Raw genomic sequence first — 19,100 nt, forward strand, 5'->3', positions numbered from 1 at the left:
GGCCTAGGGTTCTTGTGAAGAATTGGCTCATATTATAACCAGCTCCCTTTTCTCTGCAGGCCATGTAACTTTGTGACAAGAAAGACCTGCCTGCCAGAATTAGTTTTATTTCTAAAAATCAAATCACTGAAGTTTCCTAATTTCCTGGTGGTGTTACAGCCCTAATCACCTGAATTTTGCAGTAGCAGAAATCCAGCCCCACTGAGCATAGTAGTGGGAGCTTTGCTTACTAGCCCCTTGCTTCCAGCCCGCACCAGGACACATGGTGTTTCCTGAACTGAGCAACTGGGTAAGCCGGAACACCCAAGTGATGCTCTTTCCAGATGGCTACTCATCAGTGCTATGCAGTGTCAACTAGCCATGTAACACTGAGACAATTAATAAATTTGGATAAATGAAGGAATTTACAAAATAATTAAGGGACCTTGGGCATGACACATTTTCAGGCAACAGGATATTTTGTATGATTACGGTTTCTGTAATCAAGGCTCTGTTGTGTATGAAAGTTAATGAGTGTAAATTGAGAAGGAGAGAGGAAGCATATTGAGAACAGTCTTGTGCATAAGCTCCATACGTATTACTGAGATGCTGATTTGCTTCAGACAGTATACATCTGGAACACATTACAATAGCTCTCCTCTCTAGTCAGAGAAGTCCAAAGCAAGTAAAGGAGATTTTTCCCAACTAAAAAAAAATAAAATCATGGAGATAACTTATATTTTGGAAAAAAAAAACAAAACACCCAAACCACCACAACCCACTGTTAACTATTATTGATATTATTAAAAAATGAAATATAATGGCTATCAAAATTGGTTTGGGTACATCATAAATAATGCATTAAATACTCCATCAAAAAATAACCACAAATCCAGGTTACTGAAGCAAGCAAAGTAAGAAACCAAGGTGTAGCAAGAAAATCTGGTGTCACTTTATCTTGAACTTAAAAATGAACCCATCCTTATTATTTCCCTGGCTATAAACCTTGGGTTTCACACAGGAGTTACTTGAGTAATAGCAAGTGCTCACTTTGCTGCCAGAACCAAACCTGAGTCTTAAAATTTGTAATAATATATATTGTGCTGTTCACTACAAGTTTGAGAAGAGGTAAATGACGTGACAGAATGAAGCAAACGGTTTGTGGTGAGGCTGTCATGGGTTTCTTTCCAGGGAAACCAGTTGGCTAGGACTTAGCAACATATTTTGGAGATCTTCAAGATAGCATGTGATGGAATAAACTGAATATGAAGGCAAAACCAAAAAGACTTAAAAATCAACATGATTCTAGCAGTGTACAAGGGAGATGAAGGGAAGGTAATTCAAGGTATTGGTACCAATATGATTTATTATATTAAACTTAAATATAACATTGAGAGGTGCTGCACCTCTCCAGCGTAACTGTGTTACTGAGTACTATAAAAACAAATCATTACATGATGAAAAAACCCACCATCTTTTCCTTTAATTTAAATTTAGATTCATAGTTATGAATGATATCCATGCAGGTTAATCTAATTTGTTTTAACATACAGTATGTAATAAAACTGCTTCATTTTCTGGTACAATTCCCCACCTACAGGCAACATAATACTTATGAATAAAGTAGTCCAGCAGTCTTACTCTCACAGAGTGAGATCTGTGCTGACTAAATACTATAAAGAACGAGTATATTCACAGGGTAAATTAGGTAACTTTCTCTGCTGCTTACTGGGTTTAATTATTGTTTTGTTAAAGGACTAAATGCATTGTTATGATATCCTAAAGCTTTATTTAAATCTGACTTCCTCCATGATGCCTTTATTATACTTTCAAGATGTAGAAATGGGATGTAGTCATTGTGTATGCATGTTTTAAAACAACTTGTGGAGATAGATTCAAGTTTGACAGATGTAAGTTTTTAATAGGTTTTAAATAGTATATGTATCTGAGAAACACTGCAAAAAACTTAAATTCCTGTCAGAATAACTCATATGGTTGAAATTTAGGGCTGAGTTTCCCTGTATGTCTGAGCTTGGAAAACTGTTCCTGTTTCTTTTGCTTATCTGTATTACTTTCTTCCATAAGTAGATTTTAGACAGGAGTTTCCCACTATAAGAAGCAGCCCTTTATTTGGCCATATATTTCAGTACTTTTTTTCGCTTAAAAGCTTGAAAAATAGAAAAGACTGTATTTTCCAAATGGTTGTACAACAAATACTTCATTTCAGTTGGCACCTGTTCCTCTGTCATTCTGTGTTGCAGAGACATTGGAATTTCAAGTAGTGCTAGACACTGTCCATTGAAATAGCAAGTCATGGTATTTTGTTATGTTTTCTAGAGCACTTAAACCAGTTTATTACATGCAATTATCATATTTTTTTTGTCCATCTCTTATTATTGTTTGAAGTAGACTACTCGCCTTTCAGTGATGCAAAAAATAAAATGATTTGTTGTTCATGTGATACCTTGACCCATATTTTAAATTTGTTTTTATTTTTTTTCATAGGTCCTCCCATGCCATCCTCCTCATCTAGTCCATCAGTTACTGAACATTTACACTCCCCTCCTCCATCACCCAATCTCCATGACAACCAGAGGTGGTTATTAAGTAATAATGCCAGCCAGCCAGTTCAGGACTCTGATACAGATGAGGACTATACTGCCAGCTCATATCTAGTACAGACCGGTACTGTTTCAGTGTCTGTCCCAGGTCATGGTAAGAAGAGGACACTTTGTCCAGAGTTTGAATACCCTTTTATTTTCCATCCTCTTACGAAATTGCCTAATAAAAATTAAAAATATCAAAATGACTTTCTATTTTAAAGTGATTTTCCTTTAAATGTCACAAGTTATGTTTTTACTTTACTGTAGGATAAGCAAGAGTAGAAAGTAACTTCTAATATATAAAAGCTCATTTATTTTAAAATGGAATATTTTTATAAAGCAGTAGCCATTAATGATTTATTATGTAATGTAATTTGTAGCAAGTGACTAGTCTTTAGTTGTACTTTTTAAAGGGTAGGCTGAAGTTGGTTAACCTGTCATGATGTTTAGCTTCAGAATAATGTAAAAGTTATCATTTACTACCTTACCAAGTTCAGCAGGTTCCAGCCATTCTTTTTGTTTCCCTGGGGCAGGAGAATGGGATTTGTACGTTTGGATAGGGCACTCTAGATTGAGGAAAGAGATCTAGAGGGTGAGAGCTGTGTGGTCAGATCAGGCAACAGTGGCTCCTGAGATGTTTGTTTCCATGTTTCTCGTCCTCCCAACCAGTATGAGTAACCAACAGGAGTGACATGTACTTAAAGCACCAGTGCCCACTTATACATCATGCCATAAGAAATCACATTTTTACTTTTTTTTTTTTTAAGAAAAAAAAATAGCCACAGAGTTCCATTTTTGTTGTATGATTGAACAGATTTTCTTGAGGTAGGCAGACTGGAAGAATAATTTGTGAATTCACAGCCCCTCCCCAGTAGATCAGCAAAGCTTGGAGCAAGCCTCTTCATTTTCTCAGAACCCTTTCTGTCTTTTGATTGTGCGGAGCTCTCCTACAGATGAACCACTAGAGGGGGTTTGAAGAAATATTTTCCTACAGATTGCACATCAGTTGGTTGGACAGAATTATTTTGCAGAGCAAAACCACTAGCTTTGAGCTTCTCTTCCTAGCTTTGAGTGCAACTTTGATGTCATGTCTAAAAGGCCAAGCTGCTAAGAGCAGTTGTGTTTGTGAATTTGACAACACTTTCTTTTTTTCTTTTTTCTTTTTTTTTTTTTTTCCCCCAATGTTAGGAGCTTGGATTAAGATCATTAAAATTAACAACGATAACTTTATTTTTGCATGTTCAACTTGTTCAATCCTTAATCTGTGAAGAACTCCAAACCGGTAATACGTTGTCATAATCAGGGTATGTTGTGAACATGTCTTCTTTCCTTTATGTCTAGGAATGTGAAATCTGTTAGAAAATGTATGCATTATCCAAAAGGTAGGCTGGTCTAGTTCAATAAGTCAATACATTTAGATTACTGTATCCACCAGCCCTTCCTCTACAAACAAAAATTGCAAAAGCAAGAGAAAGCTGCTAAAAATTTTGAATAATTGGAATTAACTCCTTACACCTCCTACCCTCCTAGGAAGCTATTAAGTGTTACCATTCCTCTAGGTTTTAGCATTTTGCTGCTTCTGAAATTTTCAACAATTGCATGCCAGTCTGAGTTGGCCAACCTTGAGGAATGTTCCTTAACCCCTTTCACCCCAGACTAGCCAAAATAATTCCAGCTGGTCCCATGGCAAGTCAAGTCTTGGCCTTTTAGCAGGACAAAATAAGGGGGTTTTTGATAACAAGCAGGGCAGCAATTAACACCATGGTGTATTTTGAGCGAGTTGTTTTTGGTAAGACTTTTGCTAAGCAGAAGGGAAACCCAGCATACTCTGTAAGTGCACGTTCATTTTCCCCTCCCCTCTGTTCCCACAGTGCTAGTCTCCTCTATCTGCAGACATCTGAGATTCGCCCCTTCAGTGTGTATGTGCAAGAGAAGTGCTTGTAGTTTCTGCTTCCCGCTGTCAAAGAATTAAATCAATTATATATATGTACTCATAATCTAGTCGTGCTGGCAGTCAAATAATACAGTTAATGATCTTTCTCCACAAGATTAGATTTGTTTTTAGAAGTGCTTCAACATACAGATAACAGATAGAAGTGCTAACCACAGATACAGTATTTGTGGTTGCCATAGTTTAAGTGGGGTTTGTTTGCTTTTCTGCTGGACAAGGTGAAGACCATAGGTGTTCTGGTAGTGGGCTGCCATCCTGGCGGTCAGCTGCAGGGTCAGGGTTGGCATTACTTGAAGAAAGGATGCTTTCTTCCAGCACATACATGAATACTACTGGGAATATCAACTTGATTTGTTTCTGGTTGGTTTCTCATATCTTATACTGCTGTCCTATTGATGGAGAAAAGATACGTTCTTTGTAAAACAGGCAAGAAAGAAATCATTAGCTTAATTATGAAATTCCAAAGTTAGATGATACAACTTTGTTCTACTTGATGATTTGCATTGCTGTGTAGCTTTTTTACCAGTATGTAGATCTCTCCAAATCTACCCTAGAAAGTAAATATAATTTAATCTTGGTCTTAGGTACAGTCTTATTTAAGAATTGTATTTCTTCAGCTAAAATGGTAGGTAATACAGCATGTGTGGCACTTTCACAGCAGCAAGTTTTTGTGGGTGGGGTTTTTTCCACCAGTTGTCTTTTAATTCATTCATATGCAGAAGAAGATTTCCATGCTATTTGATGTTAACAGGTACAAAATAACTCCAGTGCCATATTCTGCCTGACTTTGTCCAATGTTTATATTGGCAGTGGTGGGGGGTGACTTTTGAAGCACTTAGGATAAAAAAGGTACTGACTGAAAATAATTATATTATTGAACAGTTTTCAGTTACATTGACTTTATGTGAATAGCAAGTTAAATTACCCTCTCTTCAGTCTATGCAAACATCTGTCTGTTTTCTTTTAGTCTGAGTTCATTTGATCAATGTAGTTTATTTGATCAACTCCCTCAAAATTTAAAGGATCTGATTATGTATTTAGAATTATATTAATCTAAGCCTTTGAGTTTGATTAGTTTGTTTTGTTGACCAATGGGAATTAGCTTTCATTTGAGGAATTAGCTAAAAGAGAAATGAGAATTACTAAAATCAGTTATCAAATGTTTACCACATGAGAAGAAAAGGTCTTCATGGAGGTAGTGCTAGTAACTTTAAAATTCAGATCAGGTGATGACTGTTGAGGAAAGTTTGCTAGGAATCATTTCCTTTCTCTAAAAGCAGTGTGTTAATAGATTGTAAAATTCAGTAGCAGAATTTTAGGACCATCAGTCATAACAGTGTTCCTTTATATAGCACCTCCAATTCATTCTATTTGTTCTTCTCCACAGAACAGCTCAGTATAATGATTCTCTTCTGGCAGTCATCTTATTTGTCTACTGATTTCAGATCAATTTACTAGTTTTATTGTTTTTAGAAAGAAGAGCAAACTGGTTTATAAGAAACAGTGTCATCTGAATATGTCTGCAGGGAAGAGCAACAGTTCTTTAAGTGAGAGGGAGAGTGAACTAGGAGCTGGGAGGAGAGGATTCTTGAATGTGACTGAGGTGGAGTTTCTTTATGTAATAAAGTGTGCTTATAAACAATAGAAGTCATGTAAAGTCTGTATTTAAGCATCTTGATAAGCTTCTTAATCTTTTTCCCCTAAAATTATAGATTAGTCAGAATTTGGAGGTAAATTTATTGAAATTGCTAGTAGCTTATCTTTCAACACAGGCATGTATTATAATGAGAAATACACTGCTAAATTCTTAGTTTAAGCAGAGACTATGAAGAAAAGATGTAGTTAAACATTAAGGCTTACTACTGATAATGGAGATGAAGAGTCTAAATTAGAGATTCAAATTTGAGGGTTTTTACCTTGAAACACTATGGCAGAACCATCAAATGCAAAATAGAGAAAGATGTATTCACAGCAGCATTTGTACAGTGTATTTGAACATTTAAATTGTACAAGGTTCTCATGTTTCTTAATAACAGTTTGTGGTGATAGTTCATCTGATGTGAAGATCTGAAACAAATTTCAGTGTAATATAAAATGCTTTTCAGTTGTCCTTGATCAAGGATCTGCCAGGTGATGCACAATAAAAAAGATTTTGCTCCAGCCACATGGGAATTACAGATTGATGAGCTTTTCAGTTCAAAATGGCTAAGCTTTCCTGCAAAGAGAAAAAATTTGGAAATCTAGAGCACAACCTTGAATATTAATTTCTGAAAGAGGAAAAAATAATCTAATAAGGCTGGTTGAATGATAACATAAAGAACTCTTCATAAGAGATCTCATTGTAGGACATCTTGCTCTACAGACACCAAATGTTCTGTGGCATAATTCTCCTGTAAACATAATTTGAGGACTTGAGTTCATGATGACTCATTGGAATTTGATGGGAGAGGTTACACAAAAGTAGCTGTCATACGGAAATGATTGCTATTTTATCATACCACAATGTCAAGAAGCCAAAGTTGCAACCTTCTGCTTTTGTACAAGCACCTGAGAGAATACAGGCCAAGTGCTCAGGAGTGGGAGCAGTAATGACCAGATGCAACACATGTACAAAGCACAGGTGTGAATTGTGTTTGTTACTTTTTTTGTTGTTGTTACAACTCAGACTTTCCCTCCAAATATCATTTCATTTTTCTGCCTAGATAACTCAATTAACAAATAAGCTCCATAACTAAGCAATCTGCCATTTCCTTTTCTCCCCACTTCTGCGTTTTCCCGCCCACCAGAAGCATGGAATTCAAGTGTGAATGGCAGTATGCACAGGGATTTGTGTTAAAAGTCAGTGGAAGAGACAAGTGACTTTAAGGCATCTTTCCCTCCTTTGCAGCTCTTGCACTTGCTCCTGTGAGTGTAGGAAGAGAACAACGTGATTTCCCCCTTCATACCCCACTGGCTTGTGAGAAGGTTGGAAATAACCTGTGAATATTGAAAAGACCCACAGCAAATTAAGTCAGTCCTGGCCACCATCTTGGAAGTACCTCATGTAACCCCAGCCCTTATTCCATCCCTGCTTTGCCATAGTTTAGTTCTGATTATTGGGGAAGAAAAGGAGGGGGAGGGGGAAGTGCTAGAGGACAAGGAAATGCAAACATGGTGGTGTGAGATTGAAGGCTTAAAAGCTGTTTGGGCTTTTTGTGGTGAACTGTAAATTTGCTTTTTTTCTCTCCATCATTCTGAGAACTGACAAGCCATCCAAATCCCCTGGAAACTCTGTGGGTATCCACACGCCTTATTTTCATTGTCATCTTACACATTGTCTAATGAGATTTTTATTTTTTTACCTCATCTTGTAATTTATGATAAACTAAATTTTGTCATTGTTGTATCAGTACATACAATTTGTCTTCAGGTCTGACACTGGTCCTGAGACATGTTGCTTGAAAATGAATTCAGACCTGTTTGGTTGAAATACTCTGTGACAATAAATTAAGAATAATAGATTAAACTAGGAGGAGTTGTATTAAAGAACATCATGGGGTTATGCTGTAATCTTGGTTTTATTTAACATCGTCATTAGTTATATGGATGAAGGAGTAAAAATGACACTAATAAAATTTCCTAATTATACTAAATAGTGAGAGTTCTGAGTGCCAACTGAGGACAAAATGTTAATAGAAAAGGACAAGGAAAGATCATTAATTGTATGGCCAGAAACTAATAAAGTTAAATTAGAACTGAAAAATGTAAGCTGATTTGAGATGCAGAATATTCAAGAAAAATCTGAGGAGAAGCAATAATAGAGAATTTTAATCAGACAAATCTGCAACATGGTCTGAGTAAGAAGTACAGCTTGAGGTGGTTATACAAATACATCAGCAAAGAGGGAATCATAGATATAGCATCAGTGGAATGTAATTTTTCAATTTGGGCCTCTTGCTTTTTTAAAGTTCCTGACAAATTCTCTTATTGCTTCTAGAATTATTGCTATTTATTCTGCTGTTCGGATATATTTGGATGAAAACAATTAGGAGGCTAGAGGTTTAATATATGGGAATAGGTAAGAGAATAAAAGTACTTTGACTCAGTACTTGACCTAAGCACTAATTAAGGGTTGACAAAGGGAAACCAATAACCCAAGATGGAATGGATCATGTTGTATACCATGTAGAGATATAATTAAAAGCAATAGGATGAAAGTAATGAAAGGAAAGATTAGGTACATTATCAGGAAAAACTATCTAACAGTGAACTATATTAAGATATCTAAGTGTATCCCAAGGGAGGTGATAGAAGCTCTGTCACCTTGTAACATGAAATTACAATAAATAAAAACATTAGTCATACTGCTGAGGACAAACTTACATTCGCTTAGGAGAAGGTGGACTGAGGTAACCTCCTTCTAGTAATACCTGTGTGTATTTCAAATCAGGTATATGTGAGTTTGTAGTTTATAACAGATTATCATACTAAGTGCATTTCATTAGCAGTGTGCACGTTGCAATGCATCATCTGTTTAAATGTAGCAGAAAACTATGATTTGTCCTGTAGCCCAGACTTCACTCTGAAATTGCCTGTACCTTCCACAAAAAATCATTTGCAAAACAGACACTTTACCTTCCCACTTGCTGGGACATTTATATCCTGCAGAATTAGAAAATAAGGTTGCCTTTTCTGAATGAAAACTGCCAATGTCTTCTGGGCATGTGTGTACTCATGTAAATATTTTGTAAGCAAAAATGTTTGATAACCATAAATTCAAAATGCCCATGATGCTGAATAGAGGTATTAGACAAGCTTTCTGTAAATATGGATAAGTTCATGCTATAAAAATATATGCTAAGTTTTTTCTGAGGCCTGAGACTGTTACATTTCAGCCACTGTGTAGCAGTGCTTGCAGGCTTCCTCCTTAGCTACAGAAGCACATAATCTCTTACAGTCAAAAATCAGGCAATGCAGGGCAGCCAATATCTTTTAGGTAGAGATCGACAAATTTATCTGTTCCACGTGCTTGGGGCAAATATAGTTGCTTTAAAAACTTAAAAATTGTGTCTTGAATGCTAGCCAATTTGGTTTTGATCCCTTTTTGATATTTGATTTCAATTTCATGAATCTGTCTTTTTATCCTTTTTGGTTTTTAAGCCAAACTTCTGTCAACATTGTTCCCTTAATGTACAAAAATGTACATTTGTTCAGTTTAATTAAGCATTCAGTCTGTTTGCCAGGAGCAAATTACAGTTCCCCAATCTCACCCTCCCCCCTCCAAAATCAAATTTTACAAAGTGGTGGGCAATTAGTTCTCATATTTGGTTGTTGTAAGTAATGTTTTTCTCTTAAAGATTTTTGTAGTTTTCAATCTCTGTTACTTAATAGAAGAGCCAAGACCAATTATTTCTCCTCAGATTGTGGCCTTCGTAGCCTTCAAAGAACAGTCTCCCCCACACCTCCTGTATCATTAGCTGCAAAATATCTTTCCAAAGATGATTTCGGCCTCTTCACAAATCAAAGGATTCAGAGTGACAAATTATCCATCTTGAATGCATGCCAGATGGGACAACCTGCCAACTGTGTATCGTACTGCGGATATGATCTGATGTAGAGACATTTCCCCTCCCTCCTCCCTTCCCCATCAAAAATTATGTTACAAAAAATGGGAGTTAAGAAAATCTGTGAAGACAAATTGATTCTGAAACAGTGAAATATAAAAGCAGAATATAGTTTTATTGAAGGAAGAAAGCTGCATCCGAAAGTCAGATCGGTTAAACTGAACAAACATGTACCTGGCAGTATAGATGAACATGCAAGTTGAAAATGCATCCCTTCCCTGCTTGCTAGTGCTTGCACACACATCATTTCCTTTGACTAGCTTGATTACAGAACAGACATTCCTAATTGCAAGATAAGGAGCTTGAATTTAATTCTGTCGCAGTCACGGAGAACCTGAAGTCACATTCAGGAATGAGGATGTACTGCTCTTGCGGGCAAAAGTAGGCTCTAACAAATTTTATGGTAGACCTTAATTTATAACACAAAAGGTAAAAGGAGAAGGAAACAGTCACATAGCTTATTTTCATTATAAATTGCAAAGCTGAGGCCTTTACCCAGCTGCTGCTTAGGGTGACTTCCAGAGGTGCAAACGGTGTGCAAGCACACAGCAAGTAACTTGTGTCAGGTCAGGATCAGCTGCAGGTGTCTTGCATCATCACATTAAATTGTTATTTATGATTTTTCATTATTTCAGGGAAAGGTCTAATATTTTTAACTCTGTACCACAATACAAATATCTTTTTTAAAAAGCCTTAATTAGGGTGTGAGCACTGAAGGTCTTAAACGTGCTCCCATTTGTTCATTGCTCAGTGCCAACAGCCTGAACTTACTGTTTACGAGCCCTTCTTATCAGCTCTAATGCTCACCAAGCCTTGATAACTTTGAGAATACAAAAGTTCTTCTAGAAACAGAATGATTTGAAGGTTGTGATGTTTTGATAAAATCTTGTTTGGTTAGTGGTTTTTTTTTTTTTTTTACCTTCTGGTTTCTTAGTCTTTAGGCTACTCTCATTGGGGGTTGTTTTTTCCCAGGAGAAAAGAAAAAAAAAAAGTCATTTTTTTTTCCCAGCTGTGAAAGCTTGGTGAGTCATTTTTTGTTTGTTTTAGCTGAATTAAAATTAGTTATGTAGTCATGCTCATTGTAAGGAGCTGGTGCTTTGGAGAGCACCAAACATCTATGAGCTTGGTACGAAGTATATAAATTAGTAAGGATAGCATGCACTGTCCTGTCCTGTTGATTGTGGAGAAGTTCTTTGGGCTGAGTCTTTTTAGTTACCGTTGAGGAGAGCTGTGCAAAATACGTAACATACTTAATTTATTCCTTAGTTCTGCTGAATGCTGACAATTGATAGGGCCTGATTCTGCAATTCTGAGGAAAGCCAGTTTGCTGCTTACAGGATGTCAAGTCATTGTAATGCAACTGTAAACAGGTTGTATTCTATAGTGTTGCAAAAGTCACGGTAGCAAAAAATAATAGAGCATTTGACAAAAAATAAAAATTCTGATTTGTTCTCGTTGGCTTTTGGCTTCCACTTGCACTCTTCTGGCTAGCTGTAAGTTGGAGAACGATGTTTTAGTGCTTCAAACATGCTGCTTACTGGAAGTAAACAGGACTTTTGCAAATTCTACTGGCAGATGCTTGTCACAGTCTTTCATAGGAGAAATACTGAGGGTTTTGCTTCTTGAGTCACTAAGCAAAAAATAAAGTAAAGCATTGGATGGTTGTGAAAACAGAGCTTACCCTCAAAGTTGCTTTGAAAAGTAAAAGGCTAAACATTTGGCACCTTTAACATCTCTCATCTCTTTAAATTTTATCAATGATTTTAAAAACTTCAGGACTACACTGAAAGCATAATTTCTCTGCTCATATACCTCATACACAAAAGGTTTCTCCATTTAGTATCTTTCTGTGTCTGGACGTAACATTGACGTGAATTTCTTTGTCACTAACCCATTAGGAGTACACAGGAGTAGTAACCCTACTTTTTTAAGGATACCGAGATCTGACTAGAAGGCACATCAGCCTTCCTCTCTCAGGCAAGGCCAGGGATTCCTATTGTCAGATGCAGTGGGCATGAAAGCAGCAATTTTACAGCACCAAAAACTCCAATACATTTACTGCGGTTGGCTGAGATTGCAATGCACACAGGCACTGCTCAGTCTGGTTGCTTAAGCACCAGCTTCCCTTGGCTTTTTGCCAGCTGGGTGGGCTCCAAAGAGACAAGTCCTTTAAGGGGAAAGAGTTTTCCTTGTAACTTGCTGTGGGGTAAACAGACCATTCAGGCATAGTTTATTGCATTACATACTTGACTATGCATACTGGAATGTAGCAAAGTAATTGGTGGAATTATTTTAATCGTTAGAATTCATAGGTATGAGAGATGTTCTCTGAGCCAGGAGGAAAAAAATATTTAAGTATGTTTCTATCTGCGAAGTTGCTGAGCATTTATTACAAAGGACTAAAAATATTCTCTCCATGGGAATTCTGTATGTTTACACTAGTATCCCTGCTACGGTTACAGAAAACTGAATTAATTTGCCTCTTTATTGCTATTCTTCTCTTGAAGATAAATCCCATAACAGTTAGCAGCAAGTTACAGTGTAAAACAGCAGTTCTGTGTATGTAATAGGATACTTTGTTGTCACAAAAAAAAACCCTCTCAATTTGGAAATAATATAAGTGCAGGGTACTTGCAAATGAAAAGGAAGTCAGTTACTGTAAATTCTGCCATTAGTTCTGCTCATCTTTGCATTGCTACGTACTCTGTTTTGCAGCAATCAGCAGTAGTTATCCCATCATTGCCGTAACCTGGAGACTCCGCATGAAATATTCTCTTAAATACTATTTTACGTGTATTTCTTAAAGCTTTAATTTAACACTGCAGCACCTATTCAAACAACATGTAATGGGATTTATTTGTACAAAAACGTGTTATGATAGCTGAATATACAGAAGGCTGATTTGGCTATCACTGGGTACAAAACATCAGCTGCTGCTGTTTGATTCTTCTAGTTCATTCAGAAAGCTTCAAAGAAGGGTAAAACTTTCCCTTGGTTTTGTTGCTAGTAGTTGGCGTAAGGGGACTTGTTGTTCTGTTCATTCTTAAATCCAAAGACCGCAAGGGGTTTTTTTTGTCCTTTCTTTCTCCTCAGTGGTGTCTTCCAGTGTGTTCAGGAAAAGTTTAAAATGCTGTCTGTGGTATTTCTTGAGTCTCTGGGTTACTTTCGGGTAGCTTGTCCTCTGTTGAGCGGTGAAAAGGCAAGGACCCTTCTCTCTGTGTGCACCAGCATCGAAAATACTTCAGAAAGCAAGTGAAGCACTTCTAATGAATTGCGCTTTTGATTCTTTGAATCTGCACAGCAACTCCATCAGGTTTTTACAGCTATACTCTTGCTGTAATTGCTACTGGGATGAGATGTGCAACATGGGGTTTTGGAGCTAAGTACTTACATTGTTTTACAGGCCAAAAGTATATAGCATAGTGGGAGCGACAGACTTCATGAAATTCACACTTATATATCTTCGTGTTCTTCACCTGTTTCTGACGTGCTGCTGATTTACCAGCAGGCGCTCTAGGTGGGGGTGATAAAAATGGAAAAGCTGAAAGATAGAGTTTCTTAAAACAGTGGTATATTAGTAAAGAAGTTGCTTGTGATTAGGAACATGTGATAAGTGTCCAAAGATCTATTTTTCATTAACTTAAAAGTAATTTTTACTGGTAGTGAAAATTAGAAAGAAGCACTTCACCGTTTTAATATTCTTGACATCAGAATATAAAATAATGCTCATATAAAAAGTATCCACTGATAGAAACAATAATTGGTCCCGTGTAAGCTGCAATTTCCAAGTCCTTTAGATCTTATGTGTCTCCAGGTATGCATCATTTTTGGCATATTTACCTGGCTAATTTAAAGATAATACTTCATTCTCAAGTCTTTATGATGCATTTTTCAAGAGAGATAAAGTTGTTACTTATGCCCTGTAATGTATACTTCTCAAAATTCACTGCAGTATTTTTCTTCAGATGCCCTTCCTGATCTACTTCCTCAAGGCCTTTAATCAGTGGCTTGTAACATGGAATACTTTTCTGTTTGTTTGCAGTTTTGTGTGAATAACTCAAAATTATTGGCATCAGAGTGCTCTGCAGCATCGCGTGTTGATCTCTTCTGCACTTGAGTTGGATTATTTCTTATTTTAATCTAGTCTTCCATTTAAAAGTCTTTGTTGTCTTCCCTAGTTGTAGTGAATTCTGGCTACTGTGTGCCTAAGCCAGTAAACCCAAAGGCAGAAGGGGAGGATGGGTTAGATATTTTTAAAACTCCTTTCTAGCTTCCAGAAAGCCCTCTAGAATAAACTGCTTTGCAAGCCTTCTGGGAGAGTAGGCCCTGAGGGACATTCCTGGGCAGGGCAGAGGAATCAGCCAGTGTACTTGCATTGTTTTGATCCTGAAAGGGAAATTCTTCCCTCCCATATTATTTATATTGTTAGCTAGACAATAAAATGGTTAGTGTTGTAGAGAAAGACCAGCAGAATAATGGCTGAGTAAAAGAGTACAGCTTGCCTAGGTTTATCCAGTTGCTTTATCATTAGTAATACTCAGATCAAAATTTCTGTTAAATAAATTTATTTGGAAATTCTTTTGATTCAATCTTGAACTTTGGATGCAGCTTTGCTTCATTACCATATAATAATTTTTTATGATCATGGTCACAACAAACCAGATTTCCGCCCCCCCCCCCCGCTTTGTGTGTGCAAAATGCCTTAAGAGAATTAAAATGCAAGCTAGGAAAGAATAAAATGCTTAAACTTGAGCATTTTAAGCATACATATCTAGTTCTGTCCTAGTTGGGAAGATGGGGAAGCCTCCATATCCTTCATGCATGCTTTAGCAATGTTGATGTTCTTGTAAGGTTTTCTGCCCCAAATTTAATCTGTTCTGTCATATCTTAAAGGAGCAGACAGTGACTATGAATTTTGCACCTGGAATTTTAAACTAGCAGATATTTAAGTATATATTTTGGAGTGATGGATAGGATGCTGCTTCCATTAAAAGTTCAAGAAACTTGAATGCAAAAAGAAAAACAAGAATGATTTAAAGATTTTTAGCTTTTGCTTGTGTGTGGTTAGTAGTATAGAATTGTTCTCTGACATTGATCCAGAAATAATAAAATGTGAATACTGAATTGTCTATAATCAATGCACTAACCTTTCATCTTAGTGATGATGGTTAGTGACTCAATTTACACAAGTGCAAATAAAGGCTTAAATCCTGGCAGAATGAAGCTGTAGTTACTGTATGCTTATGTTCTGGTTCCTGTTACTGTACTCCTAGGATTACAACAGAACCTAAAATGTATTTTAAAAAATGTGAGAAGTATACTGTCGTGGTTACAAAGACTTGAACAATTCAACAGCATTTGCAGAAGGCCTTTGGGAAATATCTTAAGTTATGAAGCGTGGGAACCTGAGGATTCAGTGCTCTTTCGCTGCCTCATCAGTGCTGCTGTAGTTCTGTTTGGTTCCTTGGGAGATGTTGAGTAGCAAGGGAAAAAAAATAGCAGGTCCAGTGTTTCCACCACTCAAAAACATGCTCTTTGCTGACATAAGAATTCAGACAGCTTCTTTGCCATGATTTCTGCCTCCAAGAGCAAAGCTGTGCTGCTGCTTTGTAGGTTAATAATCCTAAGATGGTGTTCTGTTTCCATTACGCTGTCTGAATCTCTGGAGGGAAAGCAAGTTGTCTCTTGCCGTATCTGTCTGTTAATAGTTCCTATGAGATGTGAGTGAAGCCAAATGGTGATGCATCAAAGCCTCTTAGAAGGCACTAGAAAATTAGATCCCTTTTTCTTGGTGCATTCATTGTTTACCATAGTATGAACGATGGTTTCCATTGCTACATTACTGCTGTGGAGTGTCAGCAGGCATTCTCCCATGTGGAGAAGTAAATGAATGAATAATGGAGACTGCCACCCGCCACCCCATATCAATTTTTGGTGTTCTCAAATGCTCAGATCTCTCATGGAGAGGCAGGCATGAATCCCCTGTTCCACTAGGAGCGTATGCAACTGATTAAGGGACAGGGTTTTTTTGATACCACCCCTCATCTTGGAAAAATAGGCAGGGAGATGTTCTTTCCAGGCTCTTTCTGAGCCTAACCGCTGGTAGCCACCTTGAGGCAAAGCAGCGAAGCGGTAAGTAAGTGTAGATGAAAAAGCAGAGATCGTCCTGGACTCGTCAGCCCTTACCCTCCATCCCTGATGACTCATTTTTTTAATGCTCCTTAAGCCGTCAGAAGTACCGAGGAATGCCATATAGTCAAATGTATGATACAACAGACACAAATGGGCACGAGCCTTTTGCTCCCTGAAGTGATCTGTATGCATGGATGTGGTTTTTTTGCCTTTTCCTTCCCATTCTTTGGAGAGCTTTTGGGTTTGTTTTTTTTCCTCTTGTTCCATCTGTTTTAATCCTTCTCATCCTTTAACTGTTCTCTTTTAATATTCTTCTTTCCCTCTTTTTGCTTGCTCCTTTGAAGGCTTCTTTTTCTTATTAAGTCATTTAACCTTTATTAGACCATACCATGCCACTCCATCCCACTTCCTACTTTCTCTTTCATCCTTTTTTTTCTTTTCTAATGGACTCTTTTCATATCATTCTCTCCTTGTTCAGGTTTCCTACCTCCCCTTTCTCATTCCCTTTGTTGTTCTCTCCATGGGACAGGTATATCTCATGAAAAGGTGCTTTGTTCAGAATGTATCTGCCTTGGGGCAACCATTTAATGAAAAAATCAGCTTTCCATCCCATGCTCCTATCCCTCGGAAGCCCTACGCAATAAATGCCAATTACAGTTTTACATAATTAAAATAACCATGTCATATTTCTTTTTTAATAATAGTGTCTTCACATTAAAGGAATAGAATGGTATGCAGCGTGTATATTTTTCAAAACAAAAATAAAAATTATGCTTCTAAGCCATATTACAGCCCTCATTATCCAGAATGTTCTTTAACCCTTCTTTTCTGCTCTGAGAATATTCCAGTCATCTATATAAGGGTCAGCAAAAACACGAACACTTATAAGAAGTCTAGCTCCTTTATAATTGGGGATGAAAACTAACATCCTGCCTGCTTCTGATCCCTCTTACGCTCTTGCGGCAGGAAAGCTGTTAGAAGGGATGAAAATTGATCAAAAAAACCTGGCAGACTTTTCTCTTGGTGGCTGCTGTGGTTATTACAGGAGTTTGCAGTTGCAGAGAGGACAATGTGAGATAAGATACAGAAAAGTATCAATCTCAGGTGGTTTTAACAGTCAGGATAATCTTAACCTTTTGGGTGCTGGGCTACTTGTCCTGCCCTAGGGAACTGAGATATTCCTGGATACCTTAATATCCTTGTAAGAGGATTAAAAGCAGAAATGAAGGACATGTTAGTACTGGTAATGGCCCTAATTTCCCAAAATGTGATCACTTTTGCTATAGAGAGTAGCTGATTTCAGACTTCTCAGTGAGATGCTCCCACTTAACCTGAAATGCCACAGTCTTTAATGTGTGAGTTTGATATCAAGTGGCTCTTCATGCTCACTGTGCGAAAGTTAACATCTCGATTTGTGCTTTCCCCCAACCATTTTCTCCATCTCTTTTATTTCCAGTTTATACAGTTTCCTATTCCTGCTTGTAATGCACAGTGTTGTGCGAAAGGCTAGATTTTAAGTAGTTGAAGCTAACAATTGGTATAGAAATTAATATGATTTAGAAATAAAGATCTATGTGTGTGTCCCCCAAATTTTGTTGATGTTATTAGATGATATTTTAAAAGTTAGATTTTTAACAGACAAAAGTCAAGTTTGGAGTTGCTGATTTCTCTGAAGAGATTAATGATAGAAAGGAATTATTGAAAGCAGTTTGAGGAACTGTGTTCTCTGTAGTGTTTCGTGCTCAGGTAGTCCCATTAGAGAAAGTATTTTTGTTCAAGAGGTGACAGGCAGTCAGGAAGTGGGACTTCAACACATCACTGTATGTGAAAGACCGCTTTTTGCATAAGTGGAAGAATCATAATATTAGAGTGGCATCAGAATATGATTGCCATGGCGGTGACACGTTTGTGCCTACGTGGGAGATGAATAATTAATTGATGGACAATGGATAAAAAGAGTTTAGGTGTGCTGGGGAGAACAATCAGTGTTTATCTAGTACATGGAAGCTTTTACAAAGAATTACACTGTGTAGACACAGACCACTGCCTTGGTGACTCCGAGGCTGCAGGCAAGTGAGATGACACCTGAGTTCTTCTGAAGTGGAGGAGCTACATATCTCCTCAGAGAAAGCTCAATAATTCTGCTCAGCATCTAATTCAATAGTTTTGCTCCCAGCACCTTAATTAGTCATCCAGCAGCCTCCAAGTGGGCCTGACATGCCTTCCCATCGGCTCCAAGGTGCACAGTGCCCTCAGCTGCATGCCGTCCAAGCTGGAGTATGGCAGCCCTGCAAAGCAGCCCACTCATCGTGCTGGTGGTTTCCAAAGGGCTTGAGTGGTCAGAAGGAATTAGCTAGCATCGTAACACGGGGCAGATGGCTGGCTGTGGCATAGATAACCAATCCCAGGATCTCTTCCAATACTCTAGTAGTGTGGTTGGGAGGGACCAGTCTACTTTAAAGGAATGAAAATATGGGCAGTATAGTTCTGAGGCACCCTGGAACATGGTCAGAAAAAAAAACAAAACAGAATTGCTCTTTGAAGCAAATTGGAAAAACAGGATAGCTGCTGTTTTTATGTCCTAGGACAGAAATTCCTCTTGGGTGCCTTCTTCCTTCCCTTGTCAGTCTTTCTTCTCTTTTTTTTTTTTTTTTAACATCCTTCAACATTCATTTTTGAGTGTTTTTTAGTTCTCTTGTATGCTAGTAGAAACATCTTTAACATGTCTGAGTGGTTGTCTCTACACATTTGCTATTGTGCTTTGTTTTTTCCTTTCCCAGATGTTTGCATTTTTAAGGAATTTTATTGCCTAGAGGCTATTATTTCTCAAAA

At 37.4% G+C, this 19,100-nt stretch overlaps 1 protein-coding gene across 1 annotated transcript in view; it reads left to right on the top strand.

The window, feature by feature from the left end:
* The window catches only part of TENM3 (teneurin transmembrane protein 3), a 430,831-nt gene that overhangs the window by 255,624 nt on the left and 156,107 nt on the right, over window positions 1-19,100 (top strand). The window contains 1 exon segment of the mRNA XM_075751933.1: window positions 2,485-2,694. Coding sequence (XP_075608048.1) covers window positions 2,485-2,694 — 210 coding nt within the window.

This window comes from Balearica regulorum, chromosome 4 (genome assembly GCF_011004875.1).
Source record: "Balearica regulorum gibbericeps isolate bBalReg1 chromosome 4, bBalReg1.pri, whole genome shotgun sequence".
NCBI classification, from domain to species: Eukaryota; Metazoa; Chordata; class Aves; order Gruiformes; family Gruidae; genus Balearica; species Balearica regulorum.